This window comes from Malurus melanocephalus, unplaced genomic scaffold (assembly GCF_030028575.1).
Source record: "Malurus melanocephalus ecotype Western Australia unplaced genomic scaffold, MMel_1.1 scaffold_560, whole genome shotgun sequence".
Taxonomy (NCBI): domain Eukaryota; kingdom Metazoa; phylum Chordata; class Aves; order Passeriformes; family Maluridae; genus Malurus; species Malurus melanocephalus.
In genome coordinates, this window is record NW_026623792.1 from 93,066 (window position 1) to 118,156 (window position 25,091).

At 53.0% G+C, this 25,091-nt stretch overlaps 1 protein-coding gene across 1 annotated transcript; it reads right to left on the bottom strand.

Annotated features, from left to right (window-relative positions):
• Positions 1-1,008: 1,008 nt before the first annotated feature.
• Positions 1,009-25,090, bottom strand: NALF2 (NALCN channel auxiliary factor 2; the record flags this gene model as incomplete). Its single annotated transcript, XM_057382263.1, has 3 exons — positions 1,009-7,875; positions 8,371-8,542; positions 24,707-25,090. Coding segments are annotated over 3 exons (957 nt in total), but the record flags the coding sequence as incomplete, so codon positions are not given.
• Position 25,091: the final 1 nt, after the last annotated feature.

Consider the following 25,091-nt stretch of genomic DNA (forward strand, 5'->3'; position numbering starts at 1 on the left):
TATTTTAATACAACTGAATTATAGCATGGGATTGTGTTTTTGTTGGGTTTTTTTTGTTTGTTTTTTGTCAAACCAGTTTGGAAAATAAATGTAATAGGAACTAGTGCAAAAAAGTTCTAAACATGAAGCACAGTGTATAAAATGGCATAAGAAAACTGTCCCCTCGAGGACACAGTCACTTTCTTATGACAGAGAGGAGAAAGAGAAACAGAAGGGGGGTGGGAACAGAGGGAGGGTCCRGGAGGCGGAGGAGGAAAAGCTGGAAAGAAAGAGAAACCGGGCCGGGGGATTAGAAAGGATACTTTGACTTCAGCAATGTTGGTTTGTGTTTCACCACCACGCACTGGAAAAGGACCTCGTTGGGGTCGGGCTGAGCTCTGTCACCACCCACATGGCACAAGCACTTGAGAAGGGTTCGGGCACCAGCAGCCTGGGCACGGCAGGGGTTGGTCCCCCTGAGGTTCCCACTGATCCCCCCGAGGCTCTGGGACACCCAGCCCAAGGCAGGGATCCCCAGCTYGAACACACTCTGGAGAAGGGCACGAGGGGCTGGGATCTCCTCCTGCTCTCCTTCCCACATCCCTCCTGAACGCGGCGTTGGCTCCCTCAAGGACCAGCACACGGAATTTGTTCCCAATTTCCACCCCCATGCTCAGACGGGAGCRTATCCCTTTTAAAGGCATCCTGAGGCTGTGTCCCAACAGGAGGCTYGGAGGAGTTTGGGTTGGAACAGAAAACCAAACCAAACCTCCAGCAGAGGGATGGCTGGGGATCCCCAGGAATTCCGACTCCCACGGGAAGGTGTCCCTGCATTCCCAAGGTGTTATCCCAGCCTGCTCATCCAGGATTCGCTCCAGCCTGTTCCCACCATGGAGCCACACAGCCTCCTGCCCTGGAGAAACTGGCTGGATGCTATTTTAAGGAGAGCTGGTTGGAATTCCTTACAAATTGCTATTCTCTCCCAATTCRCTGCTGCCCGTTCCAACTGTGTGAGCAGAAAAAGTGTGATTTCTTTTTTTGCTTTTGGAAAATGAAAGGTTTTGTGGGAAAGGGCTGCTCTGGATGCATTTCTCAATTTGCAAAAAAAAAAAAGAAAAAAAGGAAAAGAAATTGGTCATAATGATCAATCTGGCTTGTTTTGACAAGTTTCAAAATTAAAAAAATCACTGTCTGGCTCTTTTTGTCTTTTTGTTTTGCAACTCAGGCATGTCCAGTTCCCAAATACATTTAAAAATGGTAAAACCAACCCCAAATTTCATAAGCCAAACCTAATTACTGCGGTTTTTTTTTGTTGAATTTCAATTTACAACAAGCGGAGTTGTTGACTTTCAGGGCTGAAAAAGGATCGTCCTGAAATGCTAAAAAGGCTGGAAACCACTCCTGGCCTTGCCTGGAACACAAGTCCTGGAGATGTGGAGCAGCAATGSGTGGAGGGACTGGGCTCAGGAACTCACCCATCTCCTGCCCAGGCCTTTGAGAGATGCTGAGAGTTTTGATAAAACCCCAATAACTGTTAAAATTTATTATTCCTTGCTTTTTAAATGATTCTCAATTAAAAATGCACCATAGCATTCTCTCTGCTCCCTTCCTCCTTSCTCACAGAGACATGCAGGGCTGGGAGGTCACCCAAAGAGCCACCTGGACCAAAAACACCCAAAAAGAGCAGCTAAMATCCTTCAATTCCTGGAATTAAATGGACTCATGGTAGGAGCTGTGGAACACCCAAAAAGAACAGCTAAAATCCTTCARTTCCTGGAATTAAATGGTATCATGGTGGGAGCTCTGCAGATCCAGGGATGTCGTGATCCAGGAGCTCTGAACAGGCTCCTTCTGTGGCAGAAGGGATGATTTTGGGGTTGTGTGATATGGTACCTCCAGCTGGGATGCCCACAAGCTGACTTTCGGGCTGAAGGAGATCCTTAACATCCAACTGAACACCAGATATGGCCATTCCCAACTTTTCCAGCATAATTTGAGAGGTTTAACCCCCAGGGATGGGAAGCCCCTGGGGAAGCACACAAAGCTGATACATGGAATTCCTGCCGGGTTACAGTGCAAGATGTAACCAAAAATATGTACTCTATGATCATCTCCTCAAGCTGTTAAGACAGGTGGGGCAGTGTTCTTTATCTTCTCTGTGACTCAGCCCGGATAATTCCCTGTGGGGAAGCAGCAGCCACCCTGGGGAGCCATCTCTGCTAAAGGGCCATCAGTGTCTGCTGGAATGGCTCACAGAATTCCACCATCCCAYTGTGACATGCCCTGCCCTGAGGGAAGGAACCAAACATTCCTACCTGGATATTTATTATCTGARATTTGGAACAGCACAGGGGCACTCYCACTGGATTCCCAGAGGACAAGAGCTCARCAACCACCACTGACCTCCAGAAAGAGCCAGACCTTTCTACAGGATGWCTGCTTCAAARAAACCACATCCATCACTCCAACGGGATGGCACCCACCATTTAATCYGACTGCTACCACCACGCTKACCAACAGGGTGTCAGGTYGTGTTCTGACTTTGTCAGTTTAAGCCAGTGCTTCTGTACCATTGCCTTYATTTTAATTTTCCTATTAAATTGTAGTTCTGATTTGGAATCTCTGCTTTCAAATCAGTACACTGCCCCATCGCTTTCTGGCAGAATCCAGCAATGTTTCTGTCCTGACTTTGTCTCCACCAATCCCTACAGACATTCCTTTCCCGGGCGGCAGCAGAAATGGGATTAGGATGAATCACAAGCTGAGGGTAACCTGGGCTATGGGACCTCACTCCCTCTGGCCCTRTGGAAATCATGGAATTCCAGAGTGATTTGGGTTGGATGGAACCTTCAATATAATCCAGTCCCACCCTCTGCCACGGGCAGAGACACCTTCCACTATCCCAGGCTGCTCCAAACCCCATCCAACCTGACCTTGGACACTCCCAGGGATGGGGCAGCCACAGCTCCCCAGGCAACCTCAACAACCCATCCCAAACCTCCACACTGGGTGCCACCAGAGACCAGGAGGCACCTGCAGAGCTCAGCATGGGGACACTCCATGGCCTGGACCTGCAGGATCCTGCCCAGGAGCAGCAGAAATCTGTGATTTTCCCGTTATTCCCGTTATTCCCTTCCTCCAGGTGGCAGCCGAGCGTCTCCCGGCCCCGCCCGCGGCCCTGAGTGGCAGTGAATGAACTGCCCTGACATCTCCTCTTGAAGCAAAGCAAAATGTGTTGAAGAAAAACCAGTTCCAGATGTTTTCCCAGTGTTGCCAAGTTACTCAACATGTTCTGCTTTAGTTGTCAGATGCTTTCAAAGCGATTTCCCTAACTCTGAGCACGAATGGTGAGGGCTCTCCCTGGGAATCTTGTGCCTGGGGCTACCATGGATCTGTATTTTCATAAGAAAAAGACTCAACTAATGATTAATGTTCCCCRGAGGAAGCGGGGCCTTTCTTTGGGATTTTTCTTCAGTTATTTTTAATTAATTTGTACAACTGGCAGCTACATGAAAGTGCAAAACCCGAGAATAACGCTGAACCCAGCTCCCTTTGCTCCTTCTCCCTGCCCACACCTGAAGATTGTGGAGACAACATCATCCCTCACCTCTCTGGGGATGAGAAACCCCCTCACCAGGCAAGAATCAATGCTTCCCACCGTGAATTTTCTCTGAGCAAAGAGAAGTTTATCCACTAAAAGAAAGGTTGAGTTTTACATATCAATTCCCAACATGGGGCACTTTCTTTAGGGAAAAGATAAAATCACTGGATGAAAAGGACAAAGCCCCTTGGATTTAAGTTCCTGGTAGGATAAATCATTTACAGCTCATGTTTTCCAAGGTGGCTTTGGGAATGTGGAAAGCATTTGGGATTGTGAAGGGACCCTTGCCCTGGTGGACACAGGGCTTGGGGTGAAGCATCCCTGGACACACAGGGCGAAGAATCCCTTTCCCTCCTTATCCAGGCACATTCCCTCCTTTTCCAGGCACATCCCCTCCTTTTCCAGGCACATCCCCTCCTTTTCCAGGCACATCCCCTCCATGTTGAAATAAAAATAATGCCAGTGGTGTTAAGTGAGAGAATGTCACTGTCTGCTTCCCGGGCTGTTCTCTTGGAGAGCAAAGCCAGAGCACTTTGTGGATGGAGGATTAGGAGGTTGTAATGTCAGACCAAAGGCAGGAATTTTATCCGACGGGTTCCTGATGATGGACTGCTCCATACACCGCTTCCAGCTGCTCCTGCTCTGGGAACAGCCTTGTCTGGATCCGTTTAAGGAGACTGGCAAAGTGTTGAATGCAGCATATGGTGCCCTAAAACCACAAAACTTATTGACAGCAGCCCAGACTCRCTAAAGAAAAGATCTCCTTCCACAGCCTTACTCTGGGAGGACTCAGCACTTTCCTCCCACTTGCAGCAGGTAAAGCCCAGCCCATGCTCCCAGAGTGGATTTGCATCTCGTGTGCTCCCTCTGGCATCTCATCCTCCTGGGAGCCACGGCCTGGAAAACACATGGATCTCCTCCATAACTGCCCTTGGGGTTTTCTCACTCCCGAGGGATGTGGCTCAAATCTCCCAAACCGCCACCCCAACCAGCCCAGTTCTGAGCTGGTTCCACTTCCCAATTCACTGGGATGCAGCACGTGCTCTGGCCTCCCAAGGGAAGCCTCCAGCTGGTGTTAGGGAAGATGAAACCATTCCTCACAGCTCCCAGGTTATCCCAGTAAATCCCCGAAGATGACTTGGGTTGTTGGACCTCACTCCTGCAGCTCTGTGGCAATCATGGACTCATGGAATGGTTTGGGTTGAAGGSATCTTAAAGCCCATTCTGTTCCACCCCCTGCCATGGGCAGGGTCACCTCCCACTGGACCAGACTGCTCCAAGCCCTGTCTAACCTGGCCTTGGACACTTCCACAGCTTCTCTGGGAATCCCACATCACCCATCACCCCACCCCAAGCCTGGCCTGATGCTCCATCTCCAGTGGGACACAAGGGCATTGCGGCAGGGGGAATGACACACAACCCTCAGGATAGTGCTGGATCTGGATCTGCACGTGGTGCAGGGACTGAGACCAGGACACCCCGTGTCCACCAGCACTGCTCAGTGTCACACATGACACAATGAACAGGGCCAGTGACTCAGGGCCACTCGCTGACGCACCACCCTGGGCTATTCTTCTCTTTCCCGATGASTCGCTCCAAGATTGGACAGGGCCTATCTCCGAGAGAGGCGCCTGGAATTAGCTTAACTCTTGGCAGTACAGGAGAAATCTAATTTCCTTCAGGATCCGGCTGTCTGCAGGCAGGGATGGGGCTGTGCTCCCTCCCCTGGCCTGCCTGGGAGCTTTTGCTCCTTGTCAGAGCAGCTCCACAACCCACTGCTTACAGAAAACCAAGGAATTGGACCCCAGTTTGCAGAACTGCTCCATGTCCAGCTGCTCTGATTGGTGTAAACTAGGCTGGAGTTATATGGATGTCATGAGGAACAGTCATATGAGAGACATCCTACTTTTTTTGGTGGCAACAGCAAGGGAATCTGCTCAGGAAACACTCTCCATCCTCCATGAGCACCACCTCTTCCACCCTAAAAACCACAGGACAATGGGATCACAGGCCTCATCTCTGCAGGACTTTGGGAACAGGCAACTGGTGGTGTGTAAACATCACCCCAAAGCTCTGATATTCAAGTCAAAGCAGGAATCAAACATTCAGCTGCTTCTCAGAGCCTCTTTGGTCTGGAAATGGGCTGGAAATGTCAGGAAACCTGTGCTTCCCACGAGATGCCTGGTACTTCCTTYTTCCAGCCGGGCAGGAAGTAGCTTTGCTCATGGGGGTCTGCTCATGGGGCTCTGCTCRGTTTTGCTTCACCTTCATAGACGAGAAACCACAAAACTCCTACAGGTCATCAACTCTGGGACTTCTTGCACCCTCACAGGGATCTGGGAACAGTTTGGGATACAGCAGGACATTCCTGCTCCATCCCTGTCTCCTGCAGAGATCCACACAGGGCTCTGCTGTAGATTCCTRTCATGAGCCAGCCTGAAAGCAGAGGGAGCATCCCAGCCCCTCTGGGAGCAGAGAGTGGGTTCACACCCRACTCGTGACCTCGTGCTAAAAACCCCTCTCCTCCTTCCCTGTTCACACCCAGGACAAATTCCAGCCCCTGGTGCCCAGCCCGGAGGCACCACCTCGCAGCRTCCATGCTGGGAACAGTTCTGGTGGGTGGGTGGAAGATTGGGAGTTTCCTAGGAAATGACCTGGGGATCAGATCCTAGGGATCTGATGTTTGTTTGGGGCTCAATCCCCGGATATGCTGAGCTCAGATTAAAAAACCACCCCAAGTAAGCCGAATGAGGCTGCACCAGCCAGCACCTTGCCCAGCCAAGTCCAGCTGGGATCCCAGAAATTTCCGGATCTGGGGGCATCTGTGGATTGAAACTATTCACAAAAATGCTCCTCCCTRGCTGGGCCTTATTAGTGCCTCTTTGTGTGGGAGACTCTCCCTCCAAGCCAGATTTCTCCAGCCCTTTTGCCGAGTCCTCCTGCCATCCAGTCAATGATTTGTAGCTGGGAAGCATGGAAGGATGCCTTTGGGATTCCCTGCATCCAACTGTTGCCATGTGGGATCCGTCTCCCTCAGCCTGTGTGCTGCTGGAGTCACATCTCCCCACTGCCTCACTGAGACCAGTCCCACCAGCCAGGAAGGACAACAAAAAAGGTTACACTAAATCATCAGGACACTTGGCAAAGTGGGATGTGGGAATGCTGGGGACACCCCTCCTGCTCCACGCCTCCTCCCTCTCCACCTCCTCGCCCAGAGGAGCAGGAAAGGTCAGGCTGGAGGAGCAGGTTGGGATGCAGTGAGACCAACCCCGAGTGGTACCACAGTGCAGTGTCACAGCGTCCCACTCCTGTCCCCAAACCCCACCAGCAAGGCAGAGCCGCACTGAGGACGCTGCGCCCCACCAGCGTGGTTCTGCCCAGAGCCGGTGGCTTTTCCCTGGGACAGGAGWGGGACAGGCTGTGCCAGGAGGTGCTGCCCCTCCGCCTGCTCCCTCGGGATTCACAGACCCAGCAGAAAAGGAACGAGGCTGGGCCGACCGTCAAACCTGGCGCGGTGTGGGCGGGGGAGGCGCGGGAGCCCAAGGCACTCGCGGCAGCGGCCGGGGACACTCGGCAGTCCCACGGGGACACCCCTCGATCCCAAGGGACCCCTCCCCTCGGTCCCCCCGCCCCCGTGCCGTTCCTGCCCGCCCGGCGCCTGCGGGGCCGGGAATGCTGCCCCTGCCCGAACCCTTCTGGCGCCGGGTCCCGCAGCCCTGTGCGCGTTAGAGACTCTTCACCACGGGGATGCCCCGCGCGAGCAGCTCTTGGGGGATGTGCGGGGGTGCGTGTGYGCCACCCCCAATCCCGTGCCTCCCATTGGAGGAATAGCATGTGCCCCCCTTATGGAAAAAGATCTGGCGTTCTCCTTGGAGGTCGGCTCTGCCCTCCGCRTCACTCGTCCCGTGCCACGCTCTCTTCCAGGGCGGGTGGGGCTTCCAGGCYGAGCCCCCCGGCACCGCCGTGCACGCTCGAGAAGGACACCATGGTGTGGAGGAGCATCAGGACCAGCACACACAGTCTGATCCTGCTGCTGCTGAGGCGAGACCCCGCAGAGACCGGCAGCAAGGACGGGGAGCGGGGCTGGTGGTACTGGTGGTGGTGGTGGTGGTAGAGGTGGTAGTGGTTCTGCCGCTGGTGATGGAGGTGGGGGTCGTGGCGGTGGAAATGGAGCGACTCTGACGCCGTGGATTGGGGGGATGTGTCCTCGTTGCTGTCTGGGGGGTGCTCGCAGGAGTCCCATTGCACCTCGCAGCACTTGGCCTCCTCGTCGGGCAGCTGGTTCTCCAGCAGCCCTGCGGGAAGGAAGGAGCAGGAGGAGGGGTCAGTGGGACACTGAGGATGAGGCTGTGGAGGGACAGAGCCCTGGTGCCTGCCAGGCACGTGGGGTAGGCACACCTGAAAATCAGGACACCCCCTGAGACTGGCCCCCAGTGTGTCTGTGAGCCTGCATACAGCAGCAAGGCRAGCTCAGGGCTCCCCAAATCCTGCTCACAGACGTTGAATATCCCTGCCCTGCTTTAATCCATCACCTGCAGATCCCTCCATGTTTTAGCTTTTCAGTCAGAGGTGGGACCTTTATCTCCTGTGCTGAGATGTTGCTGTGTCCCCATTAACCGCTTATACTGTACCCTTGGGATGGCCACATTTCGGCACCAGGCARTATTTCCACACTTCATCTCCTCCCACTCTGCCCTGACCAGCCTTCCAAGCCCAGGAAAGCGGCTTGGAAATTCCCCAGGGCTCAGCATCACCTCCCCCGTGCCCCGTGTGAGCCCGGCCCTCCTTACCCGTACAGATGAAGCCAGGCAAACCTCCATAGATCAGCTCATCATTGTCCGGTAACACGAAGGGGCACCTGGTCTGCACCTCCAGGCAGTATTGCTTGCATGGGATCCGCTGCCGGCACTGCTGCTGGGTCACGTTGAAGTACTCGGAGCACAGCCACGCCTTGTAGACAGCCTGGGGGAAGGAAATYATGGAGAGGGACATGGAGAGAGCCTAAGCACTGGGAAAGCTGGAGCAGYGCAGTGTGAAAGGGGAAGGGAGAGCTCCCAGCTCTCATGGAAATGTGTGTCGGGGTCATTGGTTGAACAGTGATGGGTTCAAATAACCCACTGGAGGTCACAGTGGTGGAAGGCTTCTATCCAGCTAAATCCACCACAAAAAATAAAGCTAAGTAACCTCATGGAATAATGTCCCCWACAGACAGGCACCGTGACAGACTCTGCCAACATCATTGGCCCAAGAGCTCAGTCYGTCACACAAAAATTCAAATGTTGCTTATCACCCATCCCAGAATGTCCTCCTCATCCCTGAGATATCTTGCTGCTCTCTGGGAAGGGGAGGGATTCTCACCTCCTCTAAAGTGCTTTGGTTCACATCAGCTCTGGATGTGGGACACAGGACAGCAAAAGAGATCATGGGGCGGTWACTGGAGATTTCCTGCTGGAAAAGCAGGGCAGAAGCAGCTGGGATGCAGCACCCGCAGCCACTGCAGCTCAGGCTTGCCCCTCTCTACCACCAAACAACACCTTCCTCACCTTCCCCACCTGGTCCTGGGAGAGATTCCCAATTCCCTGACATCTGGAACTTCTGCTGTGCCATTTCTTTTGGCTCAAGGGGGAAACTTGTTCATTTTCCACAGATGTTCTGGTACTGAGATGTACCAAACAGCGGTACAGGTGTCTCCATGTGCTCTGTTCACCTTCCTGATGCTTTGAGCTGTGCTTGGCAGCATTTCCAGAAGGAAGAGCACCCTGGGGTTCGGTTCAGCTGTGACTGCAAGGCTGTGCCACATTCCCTGCCTCTCCTGCCTGTCCAGTCCTGGGCTTCCCTCTTCCCTTCCAGCCTCAGTTATGACCATATTCCCCAATTCCCCTTATCTCCCCAGCATCAGGCATGGGGGAAGTTGTTTGTCTCCACTGGCTGTAGCAGAGAGGGAGGGAGARCTCCCATTTCTCCTGGAGTGCATCATTCCTCAGGCTGCAAAAAAATCCACTGGCACTTCCAGCTCATCCATGAACTCATGTGGGCACGAGTGACAGTGCCACAGTCATTTCATGACCACATCCAACTTTCTTTGAAACCAGCTGGAAAGGACTCCCTGTGATTCAAAGGGAATGAGTTTCCCTGCTTGGCATGCTTGGAGAAACCCCATGCTCCTCCTTCCAGCTGCATTTTTATTTTCTGGAGGCTTTAAACCCATCACTTCTTTGTTTCCCCATGTTTTCCATAGATCCTTATCATCGTTTGTTTGGGCCATGGTGGTATCTCAAGATTAAAGCTGCTTGGGAAATTCTTGGCAAGTTATTTTAGTTTGTTCTTTTTTTTTTTTTTTTTTTTTTTTTTTTNNNAATGCCAAATCATGAAACCTGGAATTTTCACAGAAGTGTATTCATCTGGTGAAACTTGCATCCCAAAAGGTTTAACGGGCACCAAGACACAATGTTTGCAGTGAGCATGGAGAGAGCTCAGGGGACAGTGACACTTACTCTGATGGGACACAGCACCAGGGGGTGTAAAATGGGCTCCAAAGCACCCACTGACTGTCCAGGATTTAACAGGGCAGGACACATTTCTAATCTGAGGAYTCAACAAGACCCTGCCTGGACACGGTGCTGTTGTTTCCACCCGCTCCACACACACTCCAGTGTCATCCAGAGCAAACCAGAGAGAGCCCTTACTAATTACCTTAATTATTTGGGCAGCCTTTAGAGCAACAAGGAAAGGGTGTCCTGAGAACACCCCAATCCTCCAGAGTGTCCAGCAGTGACAGGCTGGAGGTGCTGCTCCCTTCCCTAGTGACCATCCAGGATTTTGGACAGTTGGTGTGGATGACTTGCTTGATTTTGAACTGACTGAAGTAAGGTGGGATGAATTCCCCTGAAGCCATGAGGTTTTCAGGATTAAAAGCCAGATRCATTAACTACACCACAACAACCTGTAGTTTGAAGGGGAATTATGACACACAAGGAGCTGGATGGGCACCACTGCTGTACCTGGGCCYATCTGGGATGGAGACCCTGCATCCTTCCCTTCAGCTCAGCCTGTTTTCCAGCCCTCATCTGCCTTAGGATAAACATCTCCATCAGTGGGACTTCCTCGTGTTTCCCAAGGAGGTTGTTTTACAGCACTTATCTTGCTGCCTACAAGTTTTCCTTCATACTTGACCTACATTTTTCCATCCAAAAGTTCACTCCCTTCAATCATTCCCTCCACCATTCCCTCTGCCTGCTCCGTGTTTACACATCTCTAATATTTGCAGATGTCTCACGCTCCCCCTTTAGTCACAACTCAGGCAAGCTCGGTGATTTACTCGCTCCCATTTCCTGTCAGTCTCTTTCCCAGCTCTGACTCTCTCCCACGCTGTTTCCCAGACCTGTCACATCCCAGCTCCCACCTGGGCTCACATGCAGCCCTGCATGGAGAGTAACACTGGGTTYTCCAGCAGAGGACTGTGGGTGTTACCTGAGCTGCCCCAGCTCTGGATTTGGGTGGAAAAGGCAGCTGGAACAGGAGATTTCCCAGAGCTTTGTAGGAACCTGCTTGGGCTCATCCTGCTCTCCTGTGGGAATACAGCTGGCACAAGCAGATGCTGTACAGATCCACATGTTTTCTCCCTCAAATGTTTGAGTTGATTCCCATGAGAGAAGTCTGGCAGGGCGTTGGGGTCACAGACATGGACACTCCATGAATTTAATGAAAATATGGAAAGACAGACTGCAAGGAACTGGTGATCCCACCAGAGTTGGAGCACTCATCCAGAACCTGAACCAGGATTTCCTGGGTGCCGTCTGTTTTTCCKGTCCTTTCCAGGGCACCTGCCTCTCCTGAGGGAAGCACTGATCCCATCCAGCCCTTGCCATGCTGGGCTGCAGATCCTCCAGGTGCTACAGCAGCAATTCCTGCAGCTCTGCAGGATGGAAGCTGCCTGTGTGTACTCAAAATCAGGGACATCCAAGACCTGCTAGTCCAACAGGGTTTTCCCAGTCCACTGGGATCAGGCTGAGATACAGGTGAATACCCAGAAGATCCCAGTGTCCTCCTGTCACTCATCCACAGAGATTCATGTCACAGACAAGGAGCAAATTCCCTTTGGATGCTCAAAGCTTTGGTATCTCCAAGCTTACCCCACACAACCTCCTTTTTTTTGCTGTTAAAAAGGACATATGAGAATTTAGAACAGGAAGAAATTTATTCCCTGCTTAGATTCACTAGGAAAGCTCCCTGGTTTCTGTCCCTGCCCTCTCTGGATTTTTCAGGAAGCGGGTTGGGTTGCAATCAGTGTTTCTGCCATTCTGGTTTGGCTTTTGGCAGATCTCCAGCCTGGCCAAGTAAATACAAGTGACCTGAACTCCAAAATAGCTCCAGTTTGGTGCCCTCTTCCTGCATTTTTAGCTCAGAGGACTGGCTGCATGACTCTGAGAAAGCACACAGAATTTGGCTGCCCATGAAAGGAGCCAACTTCAGACRCCCCATTTTATATGGAAGGAGGAAGACAGGCTATCTGTCCACATCGGAATTTTGCAGGTGGGATGAAAAAACTCATAATAAAGGACATTAAAAAAAACCCAAAATGAATTGGATTGCCAATAGTGAATTAAGCTCCTCCCTGTCTGCTCATCTGGAAGCAGCAGTCAGAGGGACAGTACTTTCACAGGGAATTCTGTGCCAAATGGGAGTTCTCCCCTGTCTGCAAGATTCCCTCTGTCTCCTGTCGCTACCAGGACAGCATTCCCCACCAAACAGCTTTTCCATAGTCTTTATGTGTCCTTAAGATTTTCTGCACAAATTTGGCCACTTCAAGGCCAGTTCAGTCACTGCCAGTGTGTTGTAAACACTGGCACTGCCTGTGGAACCATCCCACATACATTTTGGAAGAACCAAGGAGCAGGAATCYTTGGGATACATCACCACTGCAGAGGATGCAGTGTTTGGATGCCTACTGGGMACATCAGCTGTAATTAACACAACAAACTGTTGTTTTCCCATTTGAACAGGAATCAATGTTTGYGAAGTCTCCCAAAAGAAAATCCTGCTAATGGCACAAATGTAACAAAACCTTCTCCTTAATTAGAGGCAGAGGTTGAGGCAGCATCCCCAGCCCAAAATCCACTTCTCTGGAAGGGAGATCTGCAGACTGGAGGGCAGAGAGGGAAATGGGGAGCTTTTCCCTACAAAATAATCCCAGAGGAAGACATGGGAGTGTGCTTGGACCAGAGATGAGGATCATTCTAGAAGCTGGGCTCTGCCATCATGACTCTCCTTTCCCTCTTTTCTCACTGAGTGCACCCAGCTCCCAGCTTCCAGAAGGGATGGCAGGAGAAATCTCTGCCTATCCCTGCCAGACCCCCAGCCTTGAGCACCCCCTCCCCTCCTGGAGCAGTTCTTGGGACTCACATTTCCATCCTGGCCTGAGAGGAGCATCTGGAGTGGCTGTGCCTCATTAATCTTGGACACAGGGAAATGAGCACTGCTAATGAGCCGCTCGGGCAGCTCTCCAAGCTCTGGCACATCAGGATGCAGCGCGGGAAGCAGGACAGGCTGGGGGGGAGAGAAGAGCCCCCTTGGATGGCASAGGATTAAGGGAATGCTGAAGTCCAGGGCCAGCCAGGAGAAGTCACAAACACATCTGCAATGTCCAATTACCACTGTATYCAATTAACTCGGACAGCAACAATGTGGAGCTTTAAAACAACTTTTTTTATGCTTTTTAAAAAATTCTCCTYGCTATGGGCTGTTCCAACATCATCTCTGGAACAGCTGATTCTTGGTTTCTTTGGTAGTTCTGGAGTTGTTATCCCTGCCATGACATATTCACATGCTCTGGGTCAGGAGAAGGGGGAGAAAAACACCAACCCAACCCTAAACCCCAACAACTGGGCAGAATTATGGGGTTTGTATTGTTTTTCCTTCATTTTTAATATACAGATGCTTTTTGCCTGGTGATGACAGCGCTGGAGCCACAACTCCTCCGTTTCTCAACCAGGGGAGCCTCTGCCCATTATACCCAGCTCCGGAGGGCATGGCTGCAGTGGCCACTGGGATGGGGCTGCCAGCAGGAATGCCTGGAACACAGATAGGGATGGGGGAATGGGGATGGATGCACGCAGACAGCAGGGAACAGCATTGGTGATCCCTGACCAGACCGAGTGTTCCTCAAACTCTACTGGAAACTCCATATGGAGCTGGCTGGGCTGGCTGGCACGTGCCCATTCCAGGCTCTCCACTGCCCTGCAGCCCATCTTTATCCAAGGTTAGTTTTCCCAGAAGTTCTCCCCAACCCATCCCATCCATGACACCACCTTGCATTTTGCTTTTGTGCAGAATTCTGGGTACAGGGGGGTCCAGGTCTGCCACCCATTCCACCAGAGTGGAATGTCCCCTGTGCTCCCAAAYTGTGGCTTCCCACCCACATCCCAGRACCAGACCCTCAYCCCTTGACCTCAGTGATGAAGTCACTCCCAAATTACCTGGAAGCAACTTGTCAGAGCTATTCTCTCMCCATCAATGACCTCATGAAGCAGTCGATTGTTTTAAAATTTAAAACTTTTCATTTTCATTTTCAAAATAAAGCATTTTAGCTTTAATTCCCAGAGCTTGAATTAAAGGGACTGTCTGAACACTCCTTCTTTTAGAGAGAAAAGCCCCAAATTTCCCCCTCCGAGACACTAATTCAATGTGAGACACAATGTCCCAAGTGCTCATTGTTCAAAATTAAGAGAAAACAGCTTTAAGTGTGACCCCCACACACCTGGCACACTCAACACCCAGGTAATAATTGTCACGCTATGTCACWATATCAGGGAGCTCGACACATGCCTTGGGAAGATCTGGAGTGGGAAAGCATGGGAGAACCAGCATCCCAACCTGTCTCTGCAACCACACACACACCATCAGCACCCATAGGTGATGGGCTGGGGGGTGGCAGTGCCAGCTCCCAACCCCACACAATGCCAGCTCCCAGCTCTGGGTTGGAGGTGGGAATGCCAGCTCCTAGCCCCAAGCAATGCCAGCTCCCAGCCCTGGGAACACTCTCAGGGGACAGACACCCCACTCACAGCCTCCTGGCTTTGCTCATCTGCTCATGGCATCCAGGGCTGCTGTGTGTAGAGCCCAGGGAAAAGCCAAGTCTCATCCCTGCAGATGCCACGCTCCCCTTGGAACAAGCCCAGGAGGAGAGCCTGTGATTGTGGTTGTACTGAAGCAGGTAGCATTCCCTGGAGGAGCAGAGCTTGTGGACTCATTTTGGACACCTCTGGCAGCTCCYGTGCTGAGGGGACAGAGCACGTGGCACCCCAACATGGCCATGTGCCTGTGGCTATTGATTAATCACAGTAATTAATGGCACAGCTGGATGAACAGGAAGGCAGTGACCACTGCCAGGCCCTCCTGCTTCCCACAGCCAATGCCTGTCTTCAGTCATGTCACAGGTTGCCCCATGTCCCTGCCCAGCAGTATCTGCAGCCTCTTCCCTTCCACCGCAGCTCCTGCTTTTCCCAGTACAGGTTGAGATCTGGCTGGAGGTTACATCCCAGATCCAGCCCTGCCTGACCACTCCTGCAGCCCCCAGCCCATTTCAGGAGGCTCTTGATTCCAGATCACTGCTAGAAAACATCCCAGTTCCCATGGAATATTTCCATTTCATTGTCAAACTCCACCTCTCTCTAAGGRGGGTGAGCATGGGGTGGCAGTGCTCTCGCTCACAGATCTGAGCTCTCATCCCAGCATTCCAGATGCCAGTCTCCTGTTCAGTGCCCCCTCCTCACATCCTGGGTGTGTCCCCTCTATTTGCCCTGCGAATTCCCTGGCAGTGTCTGGGACAYGGTGGCCCAGCCATGGTGGGTTGCCCGTGGGCACTGCTGTCAAACCCCAGGCACAGACAGTCCCTGTCCCATGATCCCGGGAGCACAGTGAGGCCACAGGGACCAGCATTCCCGGGCTGCAGTAAATCCAGGCTGCTGCTTTGTGCTCCCCTTTCAAAGAGTCTTGGCTCGGCTTTAGAGAGGAGAAAAGCAGCTTGTCAGGAGRGCAAGGCCAGATGGAGTGTGGAGGTTTATGTGCAAAGGAGATGGACACCAGGAGACAGGGACTAACAGCTAGTGGCCAGGGTGACAGCAGCTCTTCTCAGCGTCTGGAGGGCTCTGTCCTTGTGACACCACATGGCCATGGCCCAAAGGGGAAGGGGGGAGGCCAGGCCTCACCACACTCCAAGGAAAGAAGYTCTTCCCAATGTCCCATCTMACCCTGCCCTCTGGCAGTGGGAATCCATTTCCTGTGTCCTGTCCCTCCATCCCTTGTCCCCAGTCTTCTCTGGACTTGCTCCAGCAGCTCCATCCTGTACAATCCCTCACCTGCCAGCCCCTGGTGWGGCTGCAGTGACCATTGGGTCACTCAGCAGCCCATCCTACCAGCCCAATTAGTTGAAAAGTAATTGAAGACCTCTGCAAAGCTGAARCTGAACACGATGGAGTTGGGACAGAGGGAAAGTGAGGTCCCTGCAATCCATTAGGATGGCTTGAGGAATTCACTCCCATTAGATCCTGCTGCAGCCAGGGGCTTAGCAGGATTCAAAAGTGGATTAAACATTTATACAGCTAATGAGAACATCCTGTTACATTAGATAGGATATGAAAAAATAAAGGCGAGACACTTCAGTGCCACGAGCCATAAATTACCCACCAGTGATGGGGGTGAAGAAGTTTCTCYGCTCATCCCCCTTCCAAGGAAGCAGTGAGGTTGGAAAATTGTTCTTAGGATGGTGTAAGTGTCCAGCCCAGCAAGAGCTTGCCACAGCAGGGCTGCCTCACATCCAATGCCTATGGAAGGGCCCAATCCCGCACACTTCCAGCAGACCCTTGCACAGCATCCTGCAATGTCCCACTTGGCACGAGTGGGAATGGGACAGGGTGTAAGGCAGCAGCCAGAACCTGGTCCCTCATGTCATCCTTGTGCACCCCACAGAGGGGGTGGGTAGCAGGATCTGGCTCATCCCAGTTCCCTCATGGAGCAAAGAGCAGGGAGACAGGAGCATCCCGGCTCCTAGGCACCTTCCATGGACATGGGGAAGTGCACTGCCTTCCATGCTCGTGCTGGGCCTTGCAGCCACCTAAACTTGTGCCCACAGGTCCCTTAAATGCAGGCAAAGATGGTTTAGAGATGCTTATCAGCACTCCTGGCAGCTCCTGTTGCTGCAGACGCAGAACAGGCCATGGCTCATGTCAGACCTAAGAGCTGCAGCCTCTGGTTTTCTATCCCTGKCTGAACACCACTTGCAGAAATCTCCTGCTCCCTTCCAGAGGAGGAAAACCCCAGGATAACTCTCAGTCTCTGCGGTGAGCAGCAGGCAGGCGCTCCCAGCTGGCGTCGCTCCTCAGACAGCGAATCCCAAGGGATGCGCTACWGCGAGGAAGCTCCATTCCTGCTGCTCTCCCCTGGAGCAAGCCCAGGACAGGCTGGGGCTCTCCTCCCTCTCCCTTCTCTCTCTCCCTCTCCCTCATTATCCTCTGCAGAGTGGAAGTGCTTCCACTGCATTCCCAGGAGCAAGGAGTGTCTGGAGACCTGTCCCAGGACCATGCTCCGAGCCAGGCTGTCGACCCAGAGCTTCTGGTGCTTCCTGACAGTCCCATTTGAATGGGACAGCAAGGAATGATGACAAACAAGCATGGCAGAAAAATGCTGCTCCTACATACACATGCAGAGACCCCTGTGGATTCCTCCTCTCCACATCCATCTCCATGGAACATGACACAAAGACAACCAGCTCCAAGGAAGATGACACTGAAGACCAAGAGCAAGTCAGGGGGGTTTGAACTCTTTACATGAAAGACAGAAATACAGCTCCTGCTCTGTCAGCACTGGTCAGTCCTTCCCAAACTSCACCTGCTCAAAAATTCCAAGAAAATTCTACTTGCCTCATCTCCCTCTGTAACCACCAGCAGTGGAGAAYGCTTGGGACTGGTGCCTGCAGGCACAGGGTGTCCCAGGCTCCCTAATCTGGGCAAACCCAGGTGCTGGCACAGCCCTCACCAGAAAACCCCCCATCCCAGCCATTTCCAGGCCCYCTCTCCAGCTCTACTCTCCTGTCCATCCGCAGCCTCCTCCCACCTTCAGTGCTGCAGAGCTGCTGTGCAGGAATAAGATTCCAGCTGAGATGTCAAACACGTGCGGCTTYTACTCCCAAGAGGATGAGCAGGGCAGGTGGCATTTCCTTCTCCAGCCAGGACCAGGAACACTGGATGCTGGTGCGGCAGGGCTCTGGAAAGCCAAACCTTTGCCAGGTGAGGCTGTTACATGCTGCTTTTTTAACAGACTGGTCACGTTGGCAGCATCTGGGGGAGCCAATGTTGCCAGCACTGCTCCTGCTGTGACACCCCAGGAGCACAGCTGGGAGAGAGAGAGGCCCCAGGGAAAAGCCAGGAGCTGGGAASAGGAGCGAGGCTGAAGCAGCCGAGCCATCCCAGGCAGGCAGCTGCCACTTCTGCCCGCGGGAGCGGGGCTGGAGCAGCGTGGACAGATGGCTACTTCTTGCCCAGGCAGCCTTTGTGTCTCATTCACAGATTTGCTGTCCCTGAGTCATTGCCCTTCAAAGGACAGCGGAGCTGAGCTCCTGCGTGGAGCCAGGCATGAGTCGCATCCTAATGGCATCCCGGTGACAGCGGGAATAGCCCCTGGCAGCCAAGTACATCCTGCCTCTGCTGCCTGCATGCCYGCTGCCTCCCACCCTGCAGGACAGCTCTGGAGCCAGCAGCAGAAGAAAAGCYGGTGGGGCATCCATAGGGACAGGCCTGGGGCCATGGGATGTTTTGACAAGCACTCYCTGTGTGTGGTCCTTGGCACTGCCCAGTGTCAGGGTCAGGCCAGGCCATGTGTGATCCTTGCTGGGCACGCACGGCTCCTTTCCTGATAGAAAAGAATCCTGTCCTCAGGCAGGGACCAAGTGAAGTCCATTGTGAGGGAGGGTCCAGCTGAGTTCAAGCAGACACCCTGAGSTGGTGTGGACACTCTTGGTGCTGGTGTGGGGAGGTGCTGCCTCCTCTCCCCAGGATTCACACGAGGCTGAAAGTCAGCGTGGCACCAGCACATCCTTTTGTCAGTAGGGAGCACAGATCTCTGCCTGGTAGGAAATGCAGTGTGGCAAGACATCCCTGATCAGCACCACCACAGGCAGTGTGACAATGGATGTGCACAGCAAAGGGGCTGGGGGTCATGTTTTTCCAGATCCCACATTTTGCCAGTGTTGCCATACATGCTGCTGAGCCTTCCTTGCACCCTACAGAGCAGCTGGATACTTTCCATCTTCAGCTGCTGAGGTGGCATCTCTGAGGAGCTCATCCCACCCTGATGGTGAAGCCCCTGTGCCAACCATGCTCCCAGGGATGGGCACACAGAGAGATGAACCCGGGCTCACATCCGGCACTGACGGCAGCGGGCACAGCTGGGAGCACACGGAGCAGGAACTGGCACCACAGCCTTGTGGCACTTGGAGCTCCTGGTGACAGTTTGATGGAGAYAGATCTCCCCCTCCCTCGCTGTCCCTGCACCATTTCCTGACCTGCCTGCTGCTCTATGGAGACCTGCTGCTGCCTTGGAAACTTGGGCTTTCCCTGCAGCACCACTGACAGACACAGGTCAGAACAGGCAGACAACCAGTACAAAGGAGGCAGCCGAAGACCATCCAAATCCTCCATAAATCCCTCCCATGCATACCCTGACCCCACCCCAGGTCACTTCACCCCACAGCACTTGTGTGGGTCCGGCCTCCAGCCCACCACATGTTTTCAGGCAGCTTGAGATGTCTCAACCCCAAGCAAAACTCAGGACTGTCCAAGCACCATCTGAGCATCCCCACTCACACCTGGCTTACAGCCCTCCCAAAAGTCTCAAGTACCACTGAGGCAGTCCTGACAAGTCCTTTTTCCTACAAGGCAAACTCCTTCAATCAGTTCAGTTTTTGCTTGTCTTGTTTTCCAAGCCTTGATCTCAGTTTTCAAGCATCGAGGAGGTACCAGACACAAGGCACTGGAATTGGGCTGTACCAGAGGCTGCACTCACAGCACCTGAATTCCAAATCCACCACGGTCCTTTGGCCCAAATTCTTTATACAACTGAATCACATCCTTGTGCTGGGCTGCAAAAAGTTCCCTTTGCTCCCACGGAATGGGTGGGGAACGTGGAGCTGCACACTTGGCTAAGCGTGTGCACATRCTCCTGCTCCAGCTGCCAAATGACTGGAATCACTTTGGAATTCACTCTGGAACCTTTTTTCACCTCATGAAATGCCAGTAAAACTCCACCTTACTGGCTAAGCTGGTGCTGGATGAGAAGGTCCAGAGCTAACAAGGTGTGTGGGAGTAGCCTCTCTCCTGCCAGATGCTGCTGCTCCTGGTGCAGCAAATACTCCAGAGGGGACCAGATCAGTGTGCAGCTTTGCAGTCACCCATTCATACATTCTCTGGAAGCCTCAATATAAATGCCACTCCTCAAAAAAGCACAAGGTTTTGGTGAAACCACTTTTGCTGTGGTTCTCAAGGGGCCTTCCCTCTGTACAAGGAGCCTTCCATGCTCAGAGCAGGAGCATATCAGATTGAGCAGCATTTTGAATAAGCCCAGCCCAAATAAACTCAATTTGAGCTACGTTTGTGAAGGTTAAAATGCTGCTTTGGTTCCCCCARGAGGCATCCCTGGCACTGGGATAACYCCAAKAYMYGGTGTTCCCAAAGCTCCTGACCCCRGCAGACTTGGGTTTCCAGAGGAAGCTCCATAGGGAGGGATGCTCCATAGGGATGCATCTCTGTGGATGATACTCCAGGTTAAACAAGAGCCAGAAAACAGGACCCAGAGRGTGCTGAACCYRGGYACTGGGGATTTGCTCCCTGCTCCAMGTGGGCTGTKCCASGGGTGATGGCWGAACAGGAACAGCCTCCATCTCTCACCACATCACTGCACACCTGCAGCATGGAAACACTGGCAAAGCCTCAGGAGAGAAATCCTGCCCTGCCAGGGGTACTGGGGAAACCAGAGGTGCAGAACCAGATCCCACAGCCAGGGGCCCGTGTGCAGAGAAACCTGATAATCTAATCACATCTGAGATGCTACAGGTCCTGTCCAGCCCRGCCTGCCCAGCTCTGCTGCCAGCYCCTCCTGCCTGTCAGCCCTTCTCTCTCCAAAGCTTTGTTTCTCACAGCCTAATGACTCCTTAATTCCACAGGCTTTGTCCCATAGATCTTGATTTGCCCCAGGAATGGTGGGAGGGGGCACTTTCAGAAGCTGTTGGGGCGGGAGCCAGCATGCAGAGCTCGGCCTTGGCATGAGCAAAGCTCTCATCTGGTGGCTGAGCCAGAGAAACACAGCTCTTTTCCAGGTTGGAAAGATGGAAAAAAGGCAAAAACCAGCCCTAGGCATCCCTTGGGGCATTGCTCTGGAGAGACAGGGATTTCCACCTGCATTAAGTCCTGCAAAGCCTGRGCTGAGAGTTTGAGTGCTGCTGCCGCCTCCTATTTCCTGATGGATATTTGAGTCCAATATCTGTGTCCCTGGGCTGTGACCTCCTCGAGCCCCTTTCGAGGATGCTCCCAAGTATCCCCACAACTGCTTGGTGCACCAAGTTCATTGTGCTTGCAGCGACACAGGGTACAAGTGACACAGGAACAGACGAGATGGAGGCTGCCGGCAGCTGCTCCCGACTCAGTTAATGACTTTTCCCACTTATGCTCAGAAAAACACAGGCGTTTTCCACCTTTAATCCACATCATCCCTACCTAGCACCATGACCCAGCAGCTGGCARGCTGATCCTCACAGCAAGAGGTGAAATGCATTTGAGAAGATGGATGCACCTTGTGGACCCACTTCCCTCTCTCCCTTTTGTCCACAGGACGCCGGGGCTCCTGTCCATGAGGGTCTCAGTGAGAGTCAGACCCCCAGAATCCCACCAAATGGGAAATGCAAACAATAAACCCCAATAAAAAGTGCATCTTCATGGTTCATTGTTTCTCACCCACAGGCATTTCTGGGGTTAGTTGTAAGAGTAACAAGTAAAGCATTTCCAGGGAATGATTTGGAAGCTGCATGGGAATAACAACATATGCAGAAAGTGGGATCTGTCCAGGAATGATCCCCAAGCAGAACATAAAAAGGGAGAGTATGACAGCACTGAGTAATCTCAGCAGCTGAATTACACACGAACCCCACCATTTCATGGGATTCCTCTCTCCTAGGGAAACTCTGGTCCAGTCTTCCCCAWACTCTGGGTACAGACGGATTTGGGGTTGGGATGCTTAGGATGCAGTTTCCACTGCCAGCACCACCTGCCTTTTCCCCCCAAACCTGAGGGTAGCTCTCAGGGTGATTTATTAACAGGGAATTATGTGTCTTCTGAAACCAATCCACAGTGCTCACATGCTCCCAAGTTTTTAGGTCGGGGTCAAACCTRCTGCCATAGGAAGGAACTGGCAGCTCCGGTAGGGATTTGGTGTTGCTGTTGTTTGAAATTGGGTGGAATAAATAGCCAAAATGGACTGGTTTGGCTGCCACAGAGCTCCCTGTGAGCTGTCTATTGAACCAYACTTCTTAGGGACCAAATTTCAGAGGGATCTGTGGCTCTGCAGAGGGAGGCTGTGTGCAGGTGAGCTGGAGCTGCTGTGCTTCCACACCTTCAATTTTCCAGCTGCTGTTACRGCATGGCAGGGATGCAAATGGGAAYCAGCACTAACCCTCCATGCACAGCCCTGCTCCCACAGTCCCGTGTCCCAGAATTATCCTTTAAATCCTGTCTCTCCAACTCCAGAGCTCTGCAGCCAGAAGCCTGCTGGGAGGGCTCTGCAGGAGCTCTCAGACTGGCTGAGCTGCACATTCCATTCTGTTTTCCTCTACTCCTCTCCTGTTTTCCTGTCATTTACTCTCAGATGTTRTCACCATCGAGCAATAGCTCTGCCATCCCTCACAAAAAGGTATTATCCAGCATCTGGATGGAAATGACAAATTCAGACAGCCTCAAAAATCCCACCAGCCACATTTTTCCAAAGCAATGAGTAACTGCAGACCCTGCTCAAGTCCAGAGGGCTCAAAAACAGGCCAAAACTCACTCGTCACCACAAGGCTGGAGGAGTCTAGCATTAGCCTTAATTCACAGATGGGGAACAAGCACTGAGAAGGAAAAGCTGAGCCTCATGGACGTGAAAAGCTGGAGTAAGGCACCTAAATATGGAGTGAATRGCATTAAATGAAGCAGCCTGATTTTCAGGAGGAACCGAAAGGATGGGAGCTGTGAGGGCTCAGATGGGAGCATGCAGTCTCRGGCACTCCCATGGGAATTTCCCTGTGGGTGGCCCAGAGGAGTGTGCACAGGTTATCCCTGCTGCTTGTGCCTCCTGTTGCTTCCCAAGTGCTGCCTGTGGAATGCAAAGCTGGAGCTCACAGATGCTCTAAGGATGCACTGACACAACACGGAGACAGTTCAGAGGTACGAGTCCTGCCACTGCTTTCAGCTCTGCATCTCCCAAGAATATTTGCTTGCTCTCCCACCAAGGATGTTAAATCCAGAGACGCTTAATGGAGACTCATTGAAGCACGGCTCTGTTTCTACATATTTTAGAGACCCAACACAATAATTATTTTCTCACCTCTTTCTCTTCTCTTCTCTTCTCTCTCTGGGTCTCACAGCAGAGATGCAAGCTAAGCCTGAAGCTGGAATATCTATGCTCCACCGGGGAGCACAGGGAGACCCTGCTCCTGCTAAGCCCCCAGGAGGAGCAGCACAATGGACAGCACCAAACTCCCTGTGGAAGCGGAGCAGCGGGACCAAACTACTCGGAGTAGGCTGAATACTGCGTCCCTTGGAAACCACAGGGGGAATTTGGGAAAGCAGATTGTAATTACCTGGCTTGGCTTGGGCCCAGAACACCAACACAAGCTCCTGTCCAAACCCAGCTCCTCACAAAAGYGACCCTTGGAGTGGTGGCCAGAATCTCACCAACATGCCTTTGGCATAAGACACCACCTCGGTGTCCCAGTGCTGCTCCTGGTGTTGCTCTCGCACTTTCCCAGGGCATGAACATCACTTCAAGAGCTGCCCTGCAGCTCCAAGTGTCTCTCAAAACTCCTGTCCCAAAAGAGGAGCAGCCAACTCTGTTCTACTACCAGGAGGGAAGTYCTGCCACTGTCCCTGTGGGGAACAATACTGTCACACACCCCAAGACACAGCTCCGATAAAAGGAAGCAGRTTTAATTATGGAGACCATTGTGCTTCCCAGAGGTGACATCCGGAGGGAGCATGCACAGGTGTGCCAGGCACCCTGGAGCAGGTGGAGGCTGGTGGCACTAAGGGCTTGTAAGAATGGAGCATCCAGCAGAATCACATGGGGGGCTCTGATGGAGACCTGACCACAACTCTCATCTGTGAAAGGAAACAGCACAATGCTGAGGCTCAATCCCATTGATGCTGGAGAGGAAACTAAACCATCGGCTTTCAGAACACGGACTGTGCCCCAGGACTGGGCAGTCAGTGATATTGGGGGGAACACCAAGGGGGAGGCACATACCAGCACCTCTAAGTCCAGCTCCCTGGGCAGAAGAGGTGGATGAACAAGAAAGCAGCTGCTGTGTACAGGGAAGGAGCCCTGGCACCATGGTTCATCTCAGGTCACCACTGGTCTAATGACAGCCAGCGAGAGCGTGGGCTGTCCCACGAGCAGCAGCAGGTCTGAGGCAGAGGTGAGGGGCCCCACGCCTGCCCCAGCTCAGTTCTTGTGTGCATAGGGGAGCACACGGAAAGAGGTGTGGGTGAGGCTGGTAGGGATTGGGGTGTCAGGAGTGGGGTGCTCGGATTGAAGTGTTGAGAGTGAGGTGTTTGAAGCAGGGTGCTGAGAACGGAGTGTTGGGAGTGGGATGTCGGGAGCTGCCTGTGTGTGCACAGGTGTGAAGGGATGCGCCAAGTTCTGCCTTGCTTTCTCTGTCCCACCACCCTGTCTCAGCCTTCTGAAGGCTCTGGACTTCTTCCACCACCACTGCCAGGAGAGGTTTGGGAACCAGAGGGAGACCCCAGCCTGCAGACAGGCGTGGGGSCACAGTGATCACGGTACCCCCACGCAACCGATACCTCTGTGGCCCAGCTCACCCCCTCATACCTTGCAGTCCGTCAGGCACGATCTGACCGAGTACTCTTCCGATTGCAAGTACTTCTCCAGCAAGAGGTCGAACTCCTCGTATTTTTCCTGAGCGTGTTGGTCCAGCCGCTGGTACGCCTGGACACAGCTGCTACAGGCCTCCCCGCCCAGCGCCCCGGCCGCCGCCACCACCAGGTCCACCATCAGGTTGTCCAGGCTGCAGTCCAGGCCGTCGGGGCCGGCCATCTCCCGCAGCAGGTCCCAGATCGTGTAAGTATCACAAAAGGAGAGGTTGAAGTTCCTGAAGTAAGCCTGCAGGAAGGTCCTCTTGGAGGAGGGCGAGGCGAAGAAGGGCGCGGCGGCGGCGGCGGCGGCGGCGGCGGCGGCGGGGGGCGAGCGCAGGGGC